This window comes from Peromyscus leucopus, chromosome 17 (assembly GCF_004664715.2).
Source record: "Peromyscus leucopus breed LL Stock chromosome 17, UCI_PerLeu_2.1, whole genome shotgun sequence".
Lineage (NCBI taxonomy): Eukaryota > Metazoa > Chordata > Mammalia > Rodentia > Cricetidae > Peromyscus > Peromyscus leucopus.
In genome coordinates this window covers 55091274-55112866 of record NC_051077.1, presented here as the reverse complement: position 1 = coordinate 55112866, position 21593 = coordinate 55091274, and the positions used below count along the sequence as shown (strand labels likewise).

Below are 21593 nucleotides of genomic sequence, written 5' to 3'. Positions count from 1 at the left end.
CTGAACTACATCCTTAGCTGAGGGCATGGCCAAGCCTGATTGATTACTCAAGCTCAGTCCCCAGGATCCATGTGGTGTAAGGAGAAAACCAATTCCTAACATGTTGTGCTCTGACTTATACAAATAAATGTAATAAAAAAAATTAGGGGCTGGAGAGTGGTTAAGAGCGTTTTACTCTTGCAGAGGGCCCACACTGGAAGATCCGATGTCCTCTTCTAGATGGAGAGGTACCAGACACGAATGGTATATGAACATTCAAGAAAAAGTCATTACACATTAAATAAAATGGTTTTTTTGTTGTTTTGTTTTTTGAGACAGGGTTTCTTTCTTATAACCCTGGATTTCCTGGCACTCTTCTGTAGATCAAGCTGGCCTCACAATCACAGATTTGCCTGCCGCTGCCTCCTGAGCCTGAAATTAAAGGCGTGCACCACCATCGCCCAGCAATAAAATGTTTTTAATTAAAAAAATATATTTAAATCCCACATCAGGGTGTGGAGGCAGAAGCAGGAGGATTTCTGGGAGTTCCAGGCAGCCAAGTCTACAAGAGACCCTGTCTCAAAAACCACACTTTTTTTTTTTTTTTTTTTTTTAAATTACCCTACAGAGCCGGGCAGTGGTGGCGCACGCCTTTAATCCCAGCACTCGGGAGGCAGAGGCAGGTGGATCTCTGTGAGTTCGAGGCCAGCCTGGGCTACAAAGTGAGTTCCAGGAAAAGCACAAAGTTACACAGAGAAACCCTGTCTCGAAAAACAAAAACAAAAGCAAAACAAAACAAAACAAAAAATTAGCCTACAGAGCATTTGGTTTCACCGTGACTTTTTTTTTTTTTTTAACAGAGCTGAGGACCGAACCCAGGGCCTTGTGCTTGCTAGGCAAGTGCTCCACCACTGAGCTAAATTCCTAACCCCTCAAAAAGCACATTTAAGGGCTTAAGAGTTGGCTCCGTGGTTAAGGACACTTGTTCTTTCCAAGGACTGGGGTTCGATTCTCAGCACCCACATGAAGTCTCATTCAAACACCAGGCATGCACGTGGTACACAGGCATACATGCAGACAAAGCCCTCACACAACAAGACAAATTAAGGAATATACTATATACCAAAAATAATTTTGAGACATCTTGCTAAATTGTCCATGTTGGCATGAAACATGCAATCCTCCTGCTCGGCCTCCCGAGGGGCGGCAGGCGCCCTCCCAACCCTGCCGGGGAAGCTGGATTGCATCCGCGGCGAGGGAGGCCCTCCGCAGGAGACACGATCACAAGAAGGCTGTGTGAGAGCGTTTCCTTTCCGGGAGGGGGGCTGTCTGCGTTTCCCCTCCAGCTCCACGGAATGAGAAACCTCGGGGTGCGGGCTCTTTAAGAGGCGAAGCGAAGTCGCCACCAACTCCGCCCCGGCACCGGGGGGTGGGCCTGGCTACACTGCGCGTGCGCTGTCCGCACGCGGTTCCGGGTCTTGGTGTCGGGTTCGCCGATCTGCAGAAAGACGCGGGCTGTGAAGTTTAGGCGGCTGCTTCCGTCTCTCCGGTTCCCGGACCACCCGCCTTGTCACCTGGGTCAAGTGGGGAGTGGCAGCGCCGGAGTTCGAACTCGCGCTGAGCTCTGGGCGAGGCGTCGCAGAGCCGAGATGAGCCAGTCTTTGGTTTGCCCCGAGACCGTGAGCAGGTGAGACTCAGGGGCTGTGGGACTCGGGGCGGATGACCTGGGAGCTGAGCCGCGGTGGTGAGGCCAGCTGGGATCTAGGGTCCCGACCTGGTGTGGGGTAGGGGCAGGCCGGGGGCGGGGCCAGGCGGCGGTGTCCCTGGCCGCGGGGCGGGGCCAGGCGGCCGTGTGCCTGGCGGGGGCGGGGCCAGGCGGCGTGTCCCTGGCCGGGGGCGGGGCCAGGCGGCCGTGTGCCTGGCGGGGGCGGGGCGGCGGCGGGGGCCAGGCGGCGGCCGTGTGCCTGGCGGGGGCGGGGCCAGGCGGCCGAGTCCCTGGCCGTGGGCGGGGCCAGGCGGCCGCGTCCCTGGCCGGGGAGGTCTGGTGGTCTTGTTCCGGACTGTTGGTGGCAGTTCTTGGGGCTGGGGCTGGCTGGCCTGGAGGGTGGCTCACAGTCGTGCCGAGGCCCCCAGCCCTGCTCCTGTCCTGCAGGGTGAGTTCTGTGCTTCACCGCAACAGCCGGCAGTTTGGGAAGAAACATCTTTTTGACCAGAATGAGGAGACGTGCTGGAACTCTGACCAGGTGAGGCGCGTCCACGCCCCTCCATGCCGAGTGTGAAGCAGATTCGGGGTGCAGGGTGCCTTGAGAATCCTGGGGAGAACTAGGAATGACTGCATGCTCACGCTCCCTGGACTGGCTGTGGCCGTGGGACTTGACACGTGAGCAGAGCATAACAGGCCCTTACCCTGCGGTTACCAAGTACCCATCTGCTTCCAGGGCCCCTCCCAGTGGGTGACACTCGAGTTTCCCCAGCGTGTTCACGTCACACAGCTGCAGGTGCAGTTCCAGGGCGGCTTCTCCAGTCGCCACAGCTGCTTGGAAGGTACTGGAAGGTCGTGAGAGGTGGGTGTCACAGGGGTTCCCTGGATTCTCAGCTTGTCTTTCTCCACTGCAGGTTCACAAGGTAAGGACACCCTCAGCAAGATTGTGGACCTCTACCCCGAGGACAGCAACGCTCTTCAAATATCCTGCTTGGCCTGGGGTCTGAGGGACGTGGTCTTCTAAAAGGCTTGGCTCTGGAGGGTGTGGTGGTACAGGCACTGGAGAGGCTGAGGTGAAGATCTAAAATGTTAGGCCAGCCTGGCCACATAACCATACTGTCTCCAAAGAATTAAAGCGTTGGCCTCCTACATCTGAGTAGGAGCTATTACATGGAGCTTTAGTGCTCCGGAGGTATACGTAGGAGGGTCAGGAGTTCAAGGTCGTCCTCAGCTACACAGTGAGTTTGAGGCCACCCCATGTATTAAAAAAAAAATAAGGTGGTCCGGGCAATGGTGGCGCACACCTTTAATCCAGTACTCGGGAGGCAGAGCCAGGTGGATCTCTGTGAGTTCGAGGCCAGCCTGGTCTACAGAGTGAGGTCCAGGACAGCCAGAGCTACACAGAGAAACCCTGTGGGGGGTGGGGGGCAAGGTGCTGTTGATTTCTTGCTGGGTATGAGAGGCGCCAAGAAAGGGTCTGTAGTCCATTGGGTGGCATCTGAACTGGGAAGGTGGCCTGGTCGGTCAGAAACAAAGTCAACATTTCCTTGACTGCGAGAGGCCACACCTTCTCCATCCCCACTGTGGAGGTGGATCGACTAAAGTTGACCTTTGAGGACACCACCGACTTTTTTGGCCGTGTGGTCATCTACCACCTGCGGGTGCTGGGTGAGAAAGCAGTATGAGAGCTATCGGCGGCCACCTCCTCCAGGAAGCCCCCTGGGAGGCACCTGGAAGCCCTTCAAGATCTCCACAGATTTATTGGTTCTTGTTGGGGCAGGCCCCTTCCCGCCACTGTCCAGGAGCTGCCTCAAGCCAGTTGTGGGCAGACTGGTTTGTTCCCTGAGTGCCTGGGTTCCCAACAGGCTGTCTTCACTCGGGGTCGGCAGGCCCGAGGGTACTCTGGAACAGTTTGAGGATGTGGCTCTCCATCACCTGTTGCACTGTGGGAGGAGGTATGAGTGGGACAGGGGACTGGGGAGACTGCTCAGGAGACCCCAGAGGTGCTCAGCTCAGGCTGGAACCCTTCACAAGTGGGCTCTGCTCCAGCTGGGCAGGGCTCCCTGGAGAATCGGCTGTTTTCAGACAAGGCCTCTCGGCTTCTCTCGGCTTCCTGCTCCACACCCACTCTTGCTCTTGCTCCGCACTCAGTCAAAGCAATACCAGACCCTCAGCCAGCGTGGCCACACGCCTGCAGCTCTCCCGCCTCCAGAACCATGAGTCTAAATAAAACCTTCTATCTTGTAATTCTGTTAGAGCAGCAGAAATAGATAGCAGTTTGGGGTGGCCTCAGTGCTCAGCCCAGTACCATGTGTCACGGTGCGTGCCTGTGCCAGGGAGGACTAAGATCTACACCTACCCTGGAGCTAAGCTGGGGCTATTAGTATCTCTGCGAGTCTGTACCCCAGAGTGGCTTCCATCCCTGTCAGGCACTGGTGTCCTGACCACAGCCCAAGTGCCAAGAGCCAGGATGAGGAGGTGCCAGGGTGCTAAAGGGCATCATCTAGCACCTTCGGGGAGCATCCTGTGTACCCCTCTGTGACCACCCCACACACGGTCCCTCAGTCCACCCCAGGATCTCAAGCCCACCTTTGCGGTATCCCAGGGCCACTGCGAGGTCCATTGGGGTGTAGCCAGAGTCAGCCTCTGTGGTGAGGTCAGCGCCCCGGGCTGCAAAGCAGAACCAACACTGGCAGCAGGCCTTGGGGGCTGCAGGGCTGAAATGACCCCCCCATGGTACAGCTACAGGTCTGCGGTGACCTTGGGCAGTGGCAAGACCTCAGTGCCCCCACCCAAAGAACAGGACTTAGGATTTAGAGTCCCTGGGGGGTTGGGGGGGGCAATGTGGCTGACTGGATCGAACATGAAAGCCCACATACTCCTCTGCCTCTTCTTGTCTACTTTTGGAGTCCAGGATTCCCAAAGTGCCCAGTGATCTCCTACTCACCCAGTAAGGCCTCCACACACTTCACATGGTTCCCACGCACAGCGTAAAGTAGTGGTGTCCCCCCGTTCTGTGGGATAAGACGAGGTGAAAACCATTGCCCCTGCCCTGGCTGCCAATTCACCCACTTGCTGTCTACCACATGGGCTCTCATGCTGTGTCTCTTAGACGCCCATTCTTCCAGGTAGCCCTCCCTGACTTCTCACGGCTTTGGGGCTCTTGCAGCTGCTGGTGAGCCTGCCCTCACAGCTCTACTCATTCTCTTTGTGCATCTGTCTCCCAGACAATGGGAACTCTTACCAGCTGTGATAACAGTTGTCCTGTGTTCCCAGAACCCAGGGCAGGCCTAGCACCTCCCAGGGACTCCATCCATGTGGAGCAGGAATGGAAGCTTAGGAGGCTAAGACAGATCCAGGCGGCAGTGCTCACCCAGTCATAGATGTTGATGTCCACGTCACGTTCAAGCAACAACCTCACAATGTCGGTGTAACCGCCCATGCTGGCAAGCGACAGGGCGCTCTCCCTCTCCTTGGCCAGGATGTGAGGGTCAGCACCCTAGGGAAGCAGAAATCTCAGGGTCCTCAAGTGGGACAGCCCATCTCAAAGGCAGCAGCTTCAGAAGCTTCGGGCCCAGCCTGTCCCCACATCCCCAGGACGTACCCAGTCTAGCAGGCAGCGAACTGTCTCAATTTCTCCAAAGGCTGAGGCCCAGATGAGGGGGGTAAAGCCACGTTCATCTGGCTTGTTGATCAGGTTGTCACCTGACAAGTGGGAGGGACATGGGGTGGGAGATGACAAAAGTGCACTCTCATGAGTGGGGTGGGCAGGGTTCGGGGGTCACATGAACGGGAACACACAAAACATACTTGTACACACAAGCCACTCACATATAAGTTCCCCTACCCGACAGGCATGTGCATGCACACAGGACACGCACCCTTCCGCAGATGGTCCTTCAGCTGGCTCAGCTCCCCTTGGGCTGCAAGCTGGTGGATGGACAGAGCTGGGACCAGAGACAGGCACAGTGCTCACCCCCTCCACCCCTCCCCAGGTCTGCCTCAGTTTACCCTGTAACTTGCTATGTAGCTAAGGATGACCCGGGACTGCTGATCCTCCTGAGTGCTGAGTGACAGGTACATGCTACTATTCTCAATTTATGAGGAGCTTGGGGTAAACTCAGAACTCTGTGCATGCTGGTGAGCAGACACCAACTGAGTCACATTCCTCACTACGGCTTTTCTTTGTCTAGGCTGACCTCCAACTCAGTAAGTAGCCAGGGATGTCCTTGAACTTCTGACCCCCCAGCCTCCACCTCCCGAGTGCTGGGCCGTGGGATGCCATGCCAGGCTTGTAAGGAATCCTCTAGCCCCACCCCACCCCTCGAGTTCTACTTACAATCCAGGGTAGCTGGCAGCGCCGAGACCTCATTCCCACGCTGCCGGTTTGTGAGGGTTGTTGAGTGCTTCAAGAAGCTGCCTGCAGGGAGAGGAGGAGTCTGTTCCCCAGTGTTTGCTTGTCTCGGGGTGTCCAGGCATATGCTGCAGGCTCAAGGCTTGCAAAGGCCACCCCTGTGATCTCCATGTGCACACCCACATCCACACAGATGCTAACAGTAAATAAAATAACCTTTTTAAATGAGGGGCGAAGGGGCGGGGCCTAGTGGTTCAGGCTCACTTTCCCAGCTACTCAGGAGGCTGGGGCAGGTATCACAAGTCTCTGCAGCCTGGGCTCCAGAGTGAAACCCTATGTTAAAAAAATAGGAGGCTAGGCAGTGGTGGCACATGCCTTTGATCCCAGCACTCCAAGGGTTCTGAGTTCGAGTCTAGCCTGGTCTACAGAGTGAGTTCCAGGATAGCCAGGGCTGTTACACAGAGAAACCCTGTCTGGTAAAAGCCAAAGCAAACAGGAGGGGGGAAGGCGGAGGCAGAGAAGGGCTGCTGATCCAGGGCAGTGACACAGCCCTGGCCTGATGTGAGGATGGGGCTGAGTTCCCAGCACAAAACAAGAGAAGGGAGATGGAGAGATCGTTCTTCGGTTAAGAGTGCTTGCTGCTCTTCCAAAGGACCCGAATTTGGTTCCTAGCACCCATGTTGCGTGACTCAGAACCACAACCTGTAGCTCCAGCCCAGGGCACCCAATACTTCTGGCCTCTGTGGACAATATGTGCACTACACATACACACAATTAAAAATCAAAATTGGGTTAGAGAGATGGCTCAGTGGTTAACAGCACTCTGGTCTTCCAGAGGACCAGATTTGGTTTATGGCACCCATATGTTGGCTCACAACCTACTGTACCTCCAGTTCCAGGGGACCTGACGCCTTCTTCTGGCCACTGTGGGCACCTGGCATTCATGCTGCACAGACACACATGCAGACAAAACACCCATACACATACTTTTTTAAGTAAAAATAAATCTTTTTGAAGACTATAAGTAAATAAAAATGAGAGGTAAATAGCCACACGATGGTAGTACACACATTTAATCCCGGGACTCGGGAGGCAGAGCCAGGCAGATCTCTGTGAGTTCAAGGCCAGCCTGGTCTACAGAGCAAGTTCCAGGACAGCCAGGGCTACAAAGAGAAACTAAAGAGAGGGGCCATAAAAAGGCCACAGAACAAATAGGCTTGAGGGGCACACCCCCATAATCCCAGTCCTGGGGAGGTAGAGGCAGGAGGGAAATCCCAAGCTTGAGGCTGTCCTGAGCTACACAGTGAAATCCTGCCACAGGAAAGAAGGAAGGAGAAGAAGCAGGTAAGGAGAAAAACAGGACGGGTGGCGAGTCTCTCTGACAAGACGTTTGGAGCAGGCGGCTCTCAGGTGACCCCCACTCCACTCCCAACAAGCTGGGAAGGGGTAGGGAAGGACACAGGTCCTGGTGTGACATCAAATTAGATGTGTTAGGGACAAGGAAGCCTGGGCTCGGGATGTTTCAAGTAAGGAAACAGGAGGAGAAGGGATGGACCAACTGTGCGTGTGTGTGTGTGTGTGTGTGTGTGTGTGTGTGTGTGTGTGTGTGTGAGAGAGTGTGTGTGTGGTGTGTGAGTGTGTGTGTGAGTGCGCGCGCGCGCGCGCGCGCGCGTGTGTGTGTGAGTGTGTGTGTGTGAGAGAGAGTGTGTGTGTGTGTGGTGTGTGTGTGAGTGCGTGTGTGTGTGTGTGCGCGCGCGCGAGTGTGTGTGTGAGTGTGTGCGTGTGTGAGTGAGTGCATGCGTGCGTGTGTGTGTGTGTGTGTGTGTGTGTGTGAGAGAGTGTGTGTGTGTGTGAGTGCGTGTGCACGCGCTCTCACACACACACTCACATATAGAGGTCAGAGGTCAACCTCAGGTGTACTCCTCAGGAGCTGTCCACCTTGCCTTTTGAGACAGGCTTGGGCTCACCATTTGGGCGAGGCTGGCTGTCCATCAGGTCCTGGGACCCTCCTGTCTCTGCCTCCCCAGGGATGGAACTGCAAGTGTGTTTTACCACACCAGCTTTTGCTCTGGCTGCTTGGGATTGAACTCAGGTCCCTGTGTTCTCAGGGCAGCATTACCTGACCCAGTCATCTCTGTGGGAGCCTTCCTGAGACAAGGTCTTGTGTAGCCCAGGATCTCTCTGTAGCTGAGGATAACCCTGAATTTCAAATCTTCCTGTTTCTACCTCTGAAGTACTCAGACAGCCTAGTTCAAATGAAAACTTGGTGCTCGAAGCAATACTATTCCCAACAGCACAGAAGAACCTGGGGGGCTGGGGGGTGGGCAGAGGGCTGGCTCAGCAATTGAGAGTGCCAGTTGTTCTTAAAAAAGGACTGGAGTTCATTCAGCTCCCAGGACCCACATTGCCAGCTCACAGCCACCTGTAACTCCAGCTCCAGCAAGAGCCAATATCTTCTGGTTTCTGTGGGCACCAGTGCATGCACGCATGCTCAAACACACACACACACACACACACACACACATTTAAAAAATAAAAAGAAACTACCCAAATGTTTGTGAATAGATAAACAGGTCAACAAAATGTGGTCCGCCCACCCACTGGTATACTATGTGATCATGAAGAGTAATGAAGAGCTAGCTGCCCCATGCCACACTTGGGTCAATCATGAGTTCAAGATGTTGGGCCACCCCCGGGACACTATCGACCAGAACAATGTGAATAGGCAATTACCAGAGACAGGAGGCAGATCAGTGTTGCCCTGGCCTCGGGGAGGGGAGTCTTCTCCTGCAGTGATGGCGATATTCTGGAACTAGGTAGAAGTGACGGTGGCACAAGCTGGTGAGTGTGCCCAAGTTCACTAACCTGTACTGCAATTGTCCAAAGAACTGTCCACATAGTAAATGTATGTATTTTGCCACACTAAAGACATTTACAAAATGGCCAGGTGTGGAGGAGTATGCATTTGATCCCAGCACTCAGGAGGCAGAGGCATGCGGATCTCTGTTTGAGGCCAGCCTGGTCCATATGACAAGTTCCAAGACATCCAGGACTCTAAATAGAGAGGCTCTCTCTATATACATACATATACACACACATGCATACATATATGTGCACATATACATACAAATACACAGATTTTTTTTTTTTAAACATTCACTGTGTAACCCTGGCTGGCCTAGAACTCACTACGTAGACCGAGTGGCCTCTAAGTCACAGAGACCTGCCTGCTTCTGCCTCTATAGTGCTAGGACTCACTGACTAGCAGGTCTAGCTGAATGAGTGAGTTTCAGGTTCAAAGACTCTGTCTTGAACATAAGGTGGCGGCCAGAACGATGGCTCAGCTGGTAGAGGCTTGTGTTGTGGGCATGTTGACCCTAGGACCCGCGAGATACAAGAGAAAACCTACCCGAAAACTGCCTTCTATCCTCCACATACACACATGTTCACACATGTGCACAAACACACATGAAATAAATAAATGTAATGTAAAAATTGAGGGTCTGCAGAGATGTTTCTCTGGGGTTTGATCGGCATCTGTGTTGGGCGTGGGTGTACAACTGCCGTCCAGGGTTCAGACGCCCTCTTCTGGCTCCCTCAGGCACTGCATGCACGTGGTGCAAGACACATGCAGGCAAAGCACTCATACACATAAAATAAACCATTCAAAAATCCTTTGGGGGGCTGGAGAGATGGCTCAGAGGTTAAGAGCACTGGCTGCTCTTCCAGAGGTCCTGAGTTCAATCCCGGCAACCACGTGGTGTCTCACAACCATCTATAATGAGATCTGGCGCCCTTTTCTGGCCTGCAGATATGCATGCAGAACACTGTATACATAATAAACAAATAAATCTTTAAAAAAAAATCCTTTAGGGGCTGCAGAGATGGCTCAGTGGTTAAGAGCACACGGCAGCTCACAACTGTCTGTAACTACAGTTCCAGGGGACCCGACACCCTCACACAGGCAAAACAACAATATACAATAAATAAATAAAATAAAATAAACCCTTTAAAACTTTTTTGTTTAGATGTACTTATTTTATTTTATGTGTATGTTTTGCTTGCATGAATGTATGTGTACTATGTGTGTGTCCTCAGAGGCCAGAGGAAGTCAGATCTCTGGGGGTATTTGGGTTGAAGCTGGAGTTAAGATGTTTATAAGCTGCTCTGGGGGTGATGGGAATTGAACCCAGATCCTCTGGAAGAACAAGTGCTCTAAACAATTCAGCTATCTCTCTACCTATCCCACAGCACTTTTTAAAGACAGGGTCTCTGTAAGTGACCTTGACTGTCCTTGACTGTCCTGGAACTCCCTTGTAGCCCAGGCTGACCTTGAACTCACAGAGGTGCCTGAGAGCTGGGATTAAAGATGAGTGCCAACCATACCTGGCAAATATTTTAAAAAATAAAATATTTTTTATAGACAAGGTATACAAGTCATTGAAGAAGACAACATGTCAACGTCTGGTCTCCATGCATGTGCACACATATGCACATCAGTAGTGTGAACACACGCACACAACCTCAGGAACATGTGCATACATCACACACACACACACACACACACACACACACACACACACACACTGAAATAAAAATAAAATCTAGAAGGGCGGAGGGGAAGAGTGGTCCCAGGTTTCCTGCCATGAGGGCAGAGAGTTCTGTGGAACCTGACGGTCTCCCTCACCGAAACCCAGGTTCTCACCATGTAATGAGGATGCACTGGCATCTGCTTCAGGATTCACAGCCTCTGGGGTGCAGGGGAACAGACTGAGGACCACAGTATCTGAGCTGTCTGGGGATTCGTCTCTGGGGTCCTCAGGATCCTCAAGTTCAGGAGCAGGGGACTGCTGGTTTGGGATGAGGTTCTCTGCAAGCTGAGTGGGCTCCATGGTGGGAGCTGGAGGGAAGAGATGACAATTATCAAAAGCTCTCGGGTCCCCAGGATGACTCAGCTTGACACCAGGCCAGATGGCCTAGGTTTAGTCCCAGGAACCCACATGGTGAGGGAAAGAACTGACGCTACTAAGTTGTCCTCTGGCCTCCACATCAGCTCCATGGCACATCCCACCCCCAAATAAAGGAATAAATTAGTTCTTATCAGGGGCTGGGACTTGGTTAGGTCCTGACATGGTGGTGCACACCTTTAATGCCAGTACTCAGGAGCCAGGTAGATCAGGTAGATCCTTTGAGTTCGAGGCCAGCCTGGCGCTCTCGCTCTCGCGCTCTCTCTCTCTCTCTCTCTCTCTCTCTCTCTCTCTCTCTCTCTCTGTGGTGTGTGTATGTATATGTATATATGCGCACACACACTAGGCATGGTCTGCATACTCTGCCTTGTATAGTGAGAATGGGAAACTTTAGGCTTTGGATAATTGCTATTGCCAAGAAATTAACACCAGAGTCCCAGGCACTTGCACCAGGCAATAAAATCATAGTTCGGGCAGCAGTCTGTGTTCAAATCCCCTCGCTTACAAGCTGTGAAAACCTGGGCTATGACTAAGCTGAACCTCAGTTTTCTCCTCAATAAGGTGAAAAAAACGAGGCCTCAGAGAGGTCATGTCAGAAAACAGCACCGAGGGATACTAACACTAAACTTAGCAGTGTGCCTCGGTGGTTATTTGGGTCAGGGTCCGCCAAAATGACTTAGGGCTCTATAAACGCTACGACACAGGAGGTTCACTCACCTCCCTCCAGCCTCCTCCGTCCCCCTACGCTGCAAGCCTGGGTATCCCAAAACTCGGGAACCCCTGTTCACAAACTTTTCTGGTCCAGTGGATCTAGTGAGGTGCAAATTGGTGGTCGGACGCTCAGCACTCTCGCTTCCTCGGCTGGGACAGAGAGCAGCAACTTAATACGCGACGACTACTCCAACTGGAGAACTCCCCACTGCGCCTGCGCACCCCTTCCCAGCAAAAGTGCCAAGGAACCGCAGCTGCTTCTGGCCCTTTAAGACCCGAGGGCCGGGCACGGCTTCCGCAGGTCAGGAAGTACAGCGGAGCATGCGCGCGGTCTCCCCGTGACGGGCCGGGGGCGCTGAAGGTTTCACTGCGCATGTGCAGCCTCTTCCCCGCCCCGCCCACCGTCTCCCCAGTCGGCGCCACCTGCGGGCGGAGCGCGGGGCTCCAGGGGCGGAGACAGTGAGGGACCTGGCGGAGGTCAAGGGGCCGGGTTCATTAGTGCCTCCCGGTCCGAGGGACGTCAGCGTGTGCAGGGACGCGGTACCCCGGAGCGTCGGGAAGGCTCCACCCTGCCCACGCACGCGCGGGGTCGCCGCCCTCCATCTCCAGTCTGAACAAACGCTGGAGGGGTCAGCGAGCCCGACGCCAGACCTGCAGGCCTGCGGCGGCTGTTCCAACCCGGAAAGTTTAGGCAGACGTCCCGGTCTCCCGACTTCCGGTTCCGGTTTTGGGGCCCTGTCTGGCGGCCTTCACTATGGAAGAACCAGAGATGCAGCTGAAGGGAAAGAAAGGTGTTGCGGGACACCGGGCGGATGGCGGGGTCTCCCGCGGGAGGTGATGTGACCGCCGTGCAGTAGTGACCCGGAGCAGGGGAAGGCTCTTTCTGTTTTTTGTTTCTGAGACAAGATCTCAGGATGTAGCCCTGGGGGTTTTGGAAAACTCGCTATGTAGATCAGGCTGTCCTCTAACACTTCTGCCTCTTTTCCCCCTTCGAGACAGGGTTTCTCTGTGTCTGGCCTCGAACTCACAGAGATCCGTCTGGCTCTGCCTCCCGAGTGCTGGGATTAAAGGCGCGCACCCCATGCTCAGTTTGATTGGTTTCTTATCCTGTGAACACGTAAACGAGCAGGCTTGGTGACGAAGTACTCTAATCTTTCCTCTAGAGGCAAGAAGCGGGATTATTGATTGACGGCCAGTTTAATCCTGGTGAGACTTAGTCTCAGGAGAAGAGCTGGAGCAGTAGCTCAGTCGTGAGCATTTTGCCCAGAATGTTGCCAAGGCTCTAGGTTTGATCCCCGACATTGCAAAATAAATAAAAACTGGATAAGTGGGTTATTTTCTTTGGCTGGTGGAAGCCCTGGGTGATAACAAAGGCGCCATCTGCAGCCCGGAGCTGGGACTGTTGTCAGAGCTGGTCTGGTACCGGCAGGGGAGTGGGGACAGTGCAGTTGGAAGCAACAAGATTCTTGATGGATGGGGCAGGAAGGTTGGAGACTTGGCCGACTGGAAAGCCCTTGCTCGAAGTCTACCGTGGGATGATGTTTTATGTGCAGTTGACTTGTGGGGGACACATGAGTTCTGGGGAGAAGGAAGCGATTGCTGGGTTCTGTAGAGGGCAGCTCCGCAGGCATGCTCTGTGGCAGGGCTGGTGACGGGGTACACCTAAGGGTTGTTCCATCACAGCACGAGGTGTGGGCTTTCACACCATTCCCATCTTGGTCAAAGTAGAGGCCACACGAGGATGTGGACTTGAGGCACCTTTGGGTTCTCTGGTCATCCTCTGGTCAGCTAGTGCATGCTTCTCTTCCCAGCACTTGAAAGTCAGAGGCAGGAGGATTGCTCTGAGTTTGAGGACAGCCTGGTCTACACAGGGAGTTTCAGGGAATCCAGAGCTACTGGATTCTCGTATGATGTTCCATACAGGTTATAAAAGAGGCCAAGGGGTCTCAGTGGCAATAGTACTGTTCACCAGTGTCCCTGAAAGTGGGTTTGCAGTGGGAAAAGCCTGTGAGTTCAGGGTGATGGCCGGTGCAGGAGTGCACCCTGGCAGGTCCCCTCCTCTGATTGGGCTCGAAGATTGAACAACCAGGAGTCTAATGTGGGCTTGTGCTCACCTGGCAGAGCGCTTGCCTGGCATGCATGAACTCTGGTTACACGCCCAGCACCACATAAACTAAGTGTGGCGTCACACATCTGCATTCACAGCACTCAGGAGGTGGAGGCAGGAGGTTGGGAGTTCAAAGTCATCCTTGATTACAGAAAGCTAAAATCTGCTCTGGGCTACATGAGACCCTAGCTTTAAAAAAAAAAGCTAGAGAGAGGTCTCAGTAGTGGTCTACAAATGTCTGGGGTTTGGGTCCCAGCATTCACAGTGTGCAGCTCACAACCACCAGCTCTTCTGGCCTCCATGGCACTGCACTTATGGGTATATACACTCACATAGACACACACATACACATAATTCAAAATAAAATAAAGACGGGGGTCTAATACTTGTCTCCTGTTCCCACCATGTCACTCAGTCACAGACAAGTTCACCGAGAGTGTCTATGTCCTGGCCAACGAGCCGTCCGTGGCCCTGTACCGGCTACAGGAACATGTGCGCCGCTCACTGCCAGAGCTGGCCCAGCACAAGGTGAGTTCTGCCAGCCCTGCCGAGGATCTCCCCCAGTCCACTCACAGCTCCTGATCAGGAGTGGGGTGCTACATGTAGAGGGGCTGAAGTCCAAGCAGAGACTCTGGTGAGGTGGCCTGTGGCAGCTGAGTCAGGTTGGACAGCGTGGGGACAGCCCTTGGGTGGCTTTTGAAGGAGACAGCATGGTCTGTGTTGTGACCAGCAAGGTGAATGAAGAGCCCACGGAAGGGTGCGCCAGGCAGAAGAAACAGCCAGTGCTGAGGGCTGGAGGCCTGGCAGCCACATAGCATTAGGGGGAGGAGGACCGCAGAAGAAGTCTGTGGTCTAAGCTAGGAGTAGGGAACCCCAACCAAGACAGCTAAGGAGTGGAGGACTCAGGTGGGGGTGGAGGACTCAGGTCGGGGAGTGGAGGACTCAGGTCAGGGGGTGGAGGACTCAGGTGGGGGGTGGAGGACTCAGGTGGGGGTGGAGGACTCAGGTGGGGGTGGAGGACTCAGGTGGGGGTGGAGGACTCAGGTGGGGGGTGGAGGACTCAGGTGGGGGTGGAGGACTCAGGTCAGGGAGTGGAGGACTCAGGTCAGGGGTGGAGGACTCAGGTCAGGGGTGGAGGACTCAGGTGGGGGTGGAGGACTCAGGCGGGGGTGGAGGACTCAGGCGGGGGTGGAGGACTCAGATCAGGGAGTGGAGTACTCAGATGGGGTTGGAGAACTCAGGTCAGGGGTGGAGGACTCAGGTGGGGGTGGAGGACTCAGGTCAGGGGTGGAGGACTCAGGTGGGGGTGGAGGACTCAGGCGGGGGGTGGAGGACTCAGATCAGGGAGTGGAGTACTCAGATGGGGATGGAGGACTCAGGTCAGGGTGGAGGACTCAGGTGGGGGTGGAGGACTCAGGTGGGGGTGGAGGACTCAGGTCAGGGGTGGAGGACTCAGGTGGGGGTGTGGAGGACTCAGGTGGGGGTGGAGGACTCAGGTCAGGGGGTGGAGGACTCAGATGGGGATGAAGGACTCAGGTGGGGGTGGAGGACTCAGGTGGGGGTGGAGGACTCAGGTGGGGGTGGAGGACTCAGGTGGGGGGTGGAGGACTCAGGTGGGGGTGGAGGACTCAGGTGGGGGTGGAGGACTCAGGTGGGGGTGGAGGACTCAGGTGGGGGTGGAGGACTCAGGTCAGGGGGTGGAGGACTCAGATGGGGATGAAGGACTCAGGTGGGGGTGGAGGACTCAGGTGGGGGTGGAGGACTCAGGTGGGGGGGTGGAGGACTCAGGTCAGGGGTGGAGGACTCAGGTCAGGGGGTGGAGGACTCAGGTGGGGGGTGTGGAGGACTCAGGTGGGGATGGAGGACTCAGGTGGGGGTGGAGGACTCAGGTGGGGGTGGAGGACTCAGGTGGGGCTCTGGGATGGGGAACTGGGAGGGATCTGTCATAGAACACTTGTTCCCATAGAGCCTTCCTTCCTAACACTCCCCAATCCTGCAGGCTGACATGCAGAGGTGGGAGGAGCAGAGCCAAGGTGCCATATACACCGTGGAGTACGCCTGCAGGTGAGACCCCCTGCTGCATCTGTCACAGGGCAGAGTGCCGTAGGTTCCCAATCCCCGTCCCCCCATTGCGGCAGCCAGGACAGCTCTGTTGGGTCCCCCACAGTTGTTCTTGGGGAGTTTGGGGAATTGACTCTTTGCCTCTGACTGGGGCTGCGGGCTCACTGGATACAGTGCTCGCTGCACAAGTTCCATCTGAAGTACCCTCGTGGGCAGTTGGTGTGCACCAGTAAGTCCTGAGGAGCTGGAGGCAGGAGCATGCCCCGAGCTCCCTTAGGCAGCTGGTCCCGCCATCGAGTTCCTATTTTAGTGAGAGATTCTTGTCTCAAATTAGGGGCTAAGACTCCATTGCTGGAATTCTTGCGTGAAAAATAAGGTGGAGAGCAATTGGTGAGCATGCCCAGTGTTGACCTCCACACACATGCAAACACCCACAGACACATATTCACACATAAACCACACAGATACAAAAACCAGCTCCCTCCCAGCTGAGCGGTGGCACAGAGCCTGAGGCTGGACCACAGTTCAGGGGAGTCAGGGTTGCCTTCCACCCTGTGATGTGTCCTCCAGTGCAGAGCCTGGCCAGCAGGTACTGAACATGCCACCACTTCTACCTGCATGGTGTTCTTGAGTTGGGTCTTGGTGTCTCTCCAGGCTGGCCTTGAATACCCAGGTTTAAGCAGTCCTTCTGCTTCTGCCTTCCCAGGAACTGAGGTCATTTTAGTGTGTGTGTGTGGGGGGGGCACACATGTGCCATGGTGCACACAAGTAGAGGGCAGAGGACAGTTTACAAGAATCTGTTCTCCTTCCACTGTGTGGACCCCAGCATAGAGCTATGCTGGAATTAAAGGAGTGTGCCGCCATGCCTGGCTCTTCTCTGCATTCTCAGGCCTCCTCAGTCACACATCAGCCCTCCTTTTGAGTCATTGTCCCTGTGTCCTGTAGCCAGAAGGTTTTTCCATTCCAGCCGGCCTGCATGGTCCCCCAGCCACTTACAAAATAATCATTCAGAGGCTTAATATTAACTACCAATTGCATGGCCTATGGCAGGCTTCTTGCTGGCTAGCTCTTATAGCTTAACCCATTTCATTCATCTATAAGTAAGCCAGCCGGTACTTTCACATCTTTCTTCTCCTGGCATCTCTCCAGACTCCGCCTTTTTCTTTCCCTTCTCTCTCCTTGGATTTCCCACCTGCCTCTAAGCTACCTTGCCATAGGCCAGAGCAGCTTCTTTATTAACCAATCATAGCAACACATACTCACAGCCTACAGAAAGACATCCCACAGCAGTGTCCAGCCACACTCACCCACTCCAGCATCTCACAGCTTCTGTAAAGTGCAGGTTCAGACAGCCAGTTCCTTTGATAGGCACATCCTCGATTGCCTGGGCTTTTCATGGACTCTTACTGAGGACTTGATACCCTCATTTGCACAGTTCTGTGGGGTTTTCTGGACACGAGAGTAACAAAGCCCTTCACACAGATGACTCCAGTACTCATAGGAAGGACGTGGGGCCAGAGAGAGGGCTCGGTGGGTGAAGGTGGCTGGCCAAGCCTGCCTCTTGCAGGTTGCCCTCTGACCCCACAGGGCACTGCTGCAGATGCATGCCCTCCACAAAGAAATGCTTTTTTAACAAAGATTCATGCCAGGCTGTGGTGGCGCGCGCCTTTAATCCCAGCACTCGGGAGGCAGAGCCAGGCGGATCTCTGAGTTCGAGGCCAGCCTGGGCTACCAAGTGAGTTCCAGGAAAGGTGCAAAGCTACACAGAGAAACCCTGTCTCGAAAAACCAAAAAAAAAAAAAAAAAAAAAAAGAAGAAGAAGAAGAAGAAGAAGAAGAAGAAGAAGAAGAAGATGATGATGATGATTCATATAATTTTGAGATTGGGTCTCACTCTACAGCCCAGGCTGCCTTCAAACTTGGGATCCTCCTGCCTCAGCCTTCCCCAGTCCTGGGAGGACAGGCATGTACAACCATGCCTGACCTGTACACTTCAAATCCTAAAAGCCAAGTTACACAGCCAGCCAGCCACCTTTTTTTTTTTTAACTTTTATTTTATTTTACAATACCATTCAGTTCTACATATCAGCCACGGGTTCCCTTGTTCTCCCCCTCCCACTCCCTCCCCCCAGCCTACCTCCCATTCCCACCTCCTCCAGGGCAAAGCCTCCCCCAAGACTGCGATCAACCTGGTAGACTCAGTCCAGGCAGGTCCAGTCCCCTCCTCCCAGATTGAGCCAAGCGTCCCTGCATAAGCTCCAGGTTTCAAACAGCCAACTCATGCAATGAGCACAGGACCCGGTACCACTGCCTGGATGCCTTCCAAACAGATCAAGCCAATCAACCAGCCAGCCACCTTTTAAACACTGCATAAAGAGCAGTTCCATCCCTGGAAAGCCACACCCACGACAGTCCCTGGGCTGAGAGGTATCCTTTCCCTGAGCAGGACAACAGTGTCTCAGCAGACAGACACACTGAGTGTTGGCTTTACAGACAGGAAACCTCTTTTAGTTGTCAGTCGTTAATGGTGTTGAAGGCTGGGCTGACCTCCACAGCTCCTCACTGAGGCTGCTGGTGTGGCCAGGGTAGGGACCTCCCGGCAGCCTCGGCGCTGATCCCCTCCTTTCTGTTTCAGTGCTGTGAAGAGCCTAGTGGACAGCAGTGTGTATTTCCGTAGTGTGGAAGGCCTGCTCAAACAGGCCATCAGCATCCGGGACCACATGAACACCAGCGCTCAGGGCCACAGGTAGCCTCAGCCACTGCCCCACCCCAGCCCTGTCACCGCCCTAACCAGGGAGCTGTCCGGGTGTTCTTTGTTATCTGTGGCACAAATCCCCTGTAACCCAGCTGCATGTGAGGAATACAGCGGTGCCTGATTGGCAGGCTCACAGGGACAGTGACCGAGAAACAGGTCAAGGAGCAGCCTCCTGGCATCCCCAGAAACATGGCCAGAGCGAGGCCCTGTGGCTGACTCTGGGAAGTTGAGGTTGGTGGGGAACTGGGCTTCCCACCCTGCCCTGCTGTGCTTTCTCCAGCTGAGGCCCAGTGAGATGAAAAGCAACTGCTGTCCTTGGGTTTTTTGTGTGTTGGTTATAACTCAATAAACACAGAGCCGACCTGCACCGGCCTCAGCCAGTCTTTACTGGGGTCCACCGACTCTGCCTGTCGCTGGAATGAGAGGAGCAGCAGTAGAAAGTGCTGCCGACCCCTCTCCGCTCTTCATCTGTGTTGCGCCCCATCTGCCCAGGCAGCCTGGCCTGGCCTCTGACCTGCTGATCCCATCCTTACTCAAGAGCTCAGGTCTTGGGGGACCAGGGTGTGACTCCAGCCTCCAGTCAGCTCGGCTGAGCTGTCCCGAGCCGTGGCATCAGTCTCATGCACCCCAAATGTTTTGTTCCAGCCAGGAGAAACCTTCCCCTCCTTCTGTGGCCTGACCCTGACCCCGGAAGACTCTCAGGGCCACCGACTTCCCCACCCAGGTCAGTGCGGAGGCTGCCCCTCTGCTGAACTAACCCACTGGTGTCCCTGCGGGGACCTGCTGTCTAACTGTTGGGGTTCCCGGCTGCTCTTCTGGGATGGGGGGCTGGCTTGGGGTTCCCACTCTGACTCGCTGCTGATCAGGTCTCTTGTTGCCTCAGCTTCCTCTCCCTCAGGCAGAGTCCTGCCTCCTATGCCCCCGACCACTCAGCTGCTGTGGGACCTTGAGGCTGCACCTCACTTCTCTGGTCTTCAGCTTTTGCGTCATGTAAACATGGCTCATCCAGCTGAGGCCGCGTGGTCAATGACGGCTATACGTTGTGACAGCTGTGTCTGTGCGGGAGAGAATCGTCCCAAATCCCAACGTCTTACAACACTGTAAACTGACCAACCCTGAGGCTGCTTCAGGCTGCACACAGCTGGGGGTTCCCTCCGGCCTTTGCCTGTTGCTGTATTGGGGTTTGAGTCTAGGGTCCTCTCACCACCTCAAGCAGAGGGGCTGATCCCCATGGGCCCCATTGGTGCTGACCATCCTCTGCTGCAGAGGCCCGGAGGTGTGAGGAGACTGGCTTGCAGCCCAGAGGCAGCAGAGCCTCTTCCTAGACAGCAGTCGGAGCGCCTGCTGGGTGACAGGTCATCGAGCACCGGGCACCCTTGTCCAGTGAGCATTCGCAAGCCGCTTGGGTAGCAAGAACTGACCGGGCAGCAGTCAGTGGGCATTCACTGAGTGCCTCAGCCTGCCAGGGTTCTGGGCACTCACGGCTGTCACCACCACCACCACCACAGGAGATGGGCAGTTCTTCACTCGAGAATCCCATGGGGCATCTGGGAGGACCCGAAGCTAGAAGGGCTCCCAGGTGTGTGCCTGTGATCCTGTCAGCCCTGGTGCATCCTGCCCATACCCAGCCCACACCTGGGCGCCCCTTCATTCCTGCCCCAGCCCACACCTGGGTGCCCCTTCATATCTGCCCCAGCCCACACCTGGGTGCCCCTTAGTTCCTGCCCCAGCCCACACCTGGGTGCCCCTTCGTTCCTGCCCCAGCCCACACCTGGGCGCCCCTTCATTCCTGCCCCAGCCCACACCTGGGTGCCCCTTCGTTCCTGCCCCAGCCCACACCTGGGTGCCCCTTCATTCCTGCCCCAGCCCACACCTGGGCACCCCTTCGTTCCTGCCCCAGCCCACACCTGGGCGCCCCTTCGTTCCTGCCCCAGCCCACACCTGGGCGCCCCTTCGTTCCTGCCCCAGCCCACACCTGGGCGCCCCTTAGTTCCTGCCCCAGCCCACACCTGGGCGCCCCTTCGTTCCTGCCCCAGCCCACACCTGGGCGCCCCTTCGTTCCTGCCCCAGCCCACACCTGGGCGCCCCTGCGTCATGTGTCTCCTAGTCTGTGTACCTCGTGGCATCCTGGGCTCCTGATCCCAGTTTCATCTCTAAGACTTCTTCACCTTCCTGAGATTGCCACCCCTCTGTCCCCCAGAGCCACTCTCCGGTCACTTCATGGGGTCAGATACACACTGCCTGTCTAAATCCAAGACCCTCAACACAGTCTCATCTCACACAAGAGGGAAGTGGCTTAGTGGTGAGACAGCTGCCCCACCTGCAGGCAGCAGGATTCACACCCTGGCCTTCTGACCCTTTGCCCGCTCCCTACTCAGCAGGAACTGAACACCTAGCAAGGCGGCCAGTGTCTTGTGCCTCCTGGCTCAGCCATAATTGCCATGAACCAGGGTCACTGTTCCAGTAGTCCCCCCCCCCCCCGGGCAATCTTGGTGCATATACATTGAATGTCCAGAAGGTGTTCTTCCATGCTGGGGTCACATGACCTACATCATGTCACATAGGTGCAGGGCTGGGGGCTGGCTTCTCTGAGATTGAGGTGAACACAGGAGATAACTGTCTCCTACCCTGGCTTGGCCACCAGCTCCCATCTCCTGGGTTCCATTCCCAGACTCACACACGCACCAAACAAACTAACAAAAAACCCCAAACTCCAACCAGATAAATTGCCCAAGTTGGAGCAGTTGGAGCAAGAGCATTGTGTCGCAGCTCTGCCTAAGACCGCAGGTGAGCCATGTAGAGCAGGGCCACCTGACCCAGCTGTGCCAGCCAGACATGGAGGGGCTGGGGAGATGGCTCGGTCAGCTACATATTCACCTCACAACTGAGGGGACCTGAGTTCAGCCACCAGAACCCACATTTAAAAAGCCAGGCATGCCGGGTGGAGGTGGCGCACAC

General features: G+C 55.1%; 3 protein-coding genes across 10 annotated transcripts; 2 read left to right on the top strand and 1 right to left on the bottom strand.

The window, feature by feature from the left end:
• The first annotated feature begins 1410 nt into the window (after positions 1-1410).
• LOC114682874 (nuclear receptor 2C2 associated protein) lies at positions 1411-3928 on the top strand. The gene is made up of 5 exons (XM_028856952.2): positions 1411-1666; positions 2132-2222; positions 2418-2523; positions 2596-2663; positions 3247-3928. The coding sequence occupies exons 1-5, from the start codon at positions 1629-1631 to the stop codon at positions 3364-3366; spliced, it is 423 nt and encodes a 140-aa protein (XP_028712785.1). The 5' UTR covers positions 1411-1628; the 3' UTR covers positions 3367-3928.
• Positions 3422-12036, bottom strand: Rfxank (regulatory factor X associated ankyrin containing protein). 6 transcript variants are annotated; one of them, XM_037211872.1, is made up of 9 exons: positions 11720-12036; positions 10741-10935; positions 6021-6101; positions 5563-5628; positions 5286-5386; positions 5055-5180; positions 4629-4695; positions 4271-4351; positions 3422-3930 (listed from the first exon to the last, which is right to left on the bottom strand). In XM_037211872.1, exons 2-9 carry the CDS (start codon positions 10925-10927, stop codon positions 3833-3835), a joined length of 807 nt encoding a protein of 268 aa, XP_037067767.1. In that variant the 5' UTR covers positions 10928-10935; positions 11720-12036; the 3' UTR covers positions 3422-3832. The 6 variants fall into 6 exon arrangements, with proteins under 6 accessions (XP_037067767.1, XP_037067766.1, XP_028712782.1 ...); XM_037211871.1 differs by having other exon boundaries at positions 5513-5611; XM_028856949.2 differs by having other exon boundaries at positions 3422-3624; positions 11720-12032.
• Positions 12037-12122: 86 nt separating this feature from the next.
• Positions 12123-20271, top strand: Borcs8 (BLOC-1 related complex subunit 8). Of its 3 annotated transcripts, none has more exons than XM_037211876.1 (6): positions 12123-12504; positions 14236-14348; positions 15820-15884; positions 18516-18626; positions 19281-19359; positions 20102-20271. In XM_037211876.1, exons 1-5 carry the CDS (start codon positions 12468-12470, stop codon positions 19312-19314), a joined length of 360 nt encoding a protein of 119 aa, XP_037067771.1. In that variant the 5' UTR covers positions 12123-12467; the 3' UTR covers positions 19315-19359; positions 20102-20271. The 3 variants fall into 3 exon arrangements, with proteins under 3 accessions (XP_037067771.1, XP_028712789.1, XP_028712790.1); XM_028856956.2 differs by lacking the exon at positions 20102-20271 and adding an exon at positions 19519-19648; XM_028856957.2 differs by lacking the exons at positions 12123-12504; positions 20102-20271 and adding exons at positions 12511-12547; positions 19519-19648.
• Positions 20272-21593: the final 1322 nt, after the last annotated feature.